This window comes from Patagioenas fasciata, chromosome 9 (assembly GCF_037038585.1).
Source record: "Patagioenas fasciata isolate bPatFas1 chromosome 9, bPatFas1.hap1, whole genome shotgun sequence".
Taxonomy (NCBI): Eukaryota; Metazoa; Chordata; class Aves; order Columbiformes; family Columbidae; genus Patagioenas; species Patagioenas fasciata.
This window is the reverse complement of record NC_092528.1, coordinates 2,857,849-2,859,314: the sequence shown is the minus strand read 5'-3', so window position 1 is coordinate 2,859,314 and position 1,466 is coordinate 2,857,849. Positions and strand designations below refer to the sequence as shown.

At 50.9% G+C, this 1,466-nt stretch overlaps 1 protein-coding gene across 1 annotated transcript; it reads left to right on the top strand.

Annotated features, from left to right (window-relative positions):
• The first annotated feature begins 200 nt into the window (after window positions 1–200).
• On the top strand, window positions 201–1,154 carry LOC136105116 (olfactory receptor 14A16-like). Its single transcript, XM_065844675.2, has one exon. It carries the CDS (start codon window positions 201–203, stop codon window positions 1,152–1,154), a length of 954 nt encoding a protein of 317 aa, XP_065700747.2.
• The last annotated feature ends 312 nt before the right edge of the window (window positions 1,155–1,466 follow it).

Below are 1,466 nucleotides of genomic sequence, written 5' to 3'. Positions count from 1 at the left end.
GGTTCCACAGCATGCCCGTCTGCCTTTCTGTTCTTGCTTTATTTTCTGGTAGCACGGCAGTGTTCTTCCCTGTTTCTCTACCTCTCCCAGGGAGGGGGTTTTCCATGAGAAACAGCACGTTTAATTTCCAGAGAGAAGTCTCCTCTAACTCCTCACTGTCTTTTCCTCCTTGCACAGGTTCTCATGCCCACGGGCAGCAAATGTCCAACAGCAGCTCCATCACCCAGTTCCTCCTCCTGCCGTTCACAGACACACGGGAGCTGCAACTCTTGCACTTCTGGCTCTTCCTGGGCATCTACCTGGCTGCCCTCCTGGGCAACGGCCTCATCATCACCACCATAGCCTGGGATCAGCACCTCCACACCCCCATGTACTTCTTCCTGCTCAACCTCTCCCTCCTCGATCTGGGCTCCATCTCCACCACTCTCCCCAAGTCCATGGTCAATTCCCTCTGGGACACCAGGAACATCTCCTATACAGGATGTGCTGCCCAGCTCTTTTTTTTCTTGTTCTGTGCTACAGCAGAATATTCTCTCTTGACGATCATGTCCTACGACCGCTACGTTGCCATCTGCAAACCCTTGCACTACGGGACCCTCCTGGGCAGCAGAGCTTGTGTCCACATGGCAGCAGCTGCCTGGGCCACTGGGTTTCTCAATGCTCTGCTGCACACGGCCAATACATTTTCACTGCCACTGTGCAAGGGCAATGCCCTGGGCCAGTTCTTCTGTGAAATCCCCCAGATCCTCAAGCTCTCCTGCTCACACTCCTACCTCAGGGAAGCTGGGCTTATTGTTGTCAGTGTCTTCTTAGTTTTTTTATGTTTTGTGTTCATTGTGGTGTCCTATGTGCAGATCTTTAGGGTTGTGCTGAGGATCCCCTCTGAGCAGGGACGGCACAAAGCCTTTTCCACCTGCCTCCCTCACCTGGCCGTGGTCTCCCTGTTTATCAGTACAGGTTCCTTTGCCTACCTGAAGCCCCCCTCCATCTCCTCCCCATCCTTGAATCTGGTGGTGTCTGTTCTGTACTCGGTGGTGCCTCCAGCAGTGAACCCTCTCATCTACAGCATGAGGAACCAGGAGCTCAAGGATGCCCTGAGGAAACTAATGGCGGGATGCATTTCAAGTGCTCATCAACTGCTCTCTAACAGATAACAGTTTTAATGTAACTCATTAGAGGCCAAGACTTCTGGGTGTGTGTGTTAGTGGTATTTATTTTTTAATAAATCATGATATTTTTGTCATCCGCTTTCTAATCCATCACTTCAGACAAGCCAGAAGGGAAAAACTCCAGCCTGGCTGAACAGAGAGTTTCAGGTGGAACTCAGGAATGAAAGAATTCAGAACCTATAGAAGGAGAGACTGGCAACTCAGGAGATACACAGGGATGTCATGAAGCTGTTCAGGAAGGAATCAGAAGGGCCAAAGCCCAACTGGAGCTGAATCTGTCCAGTGCCATAAAGGAAA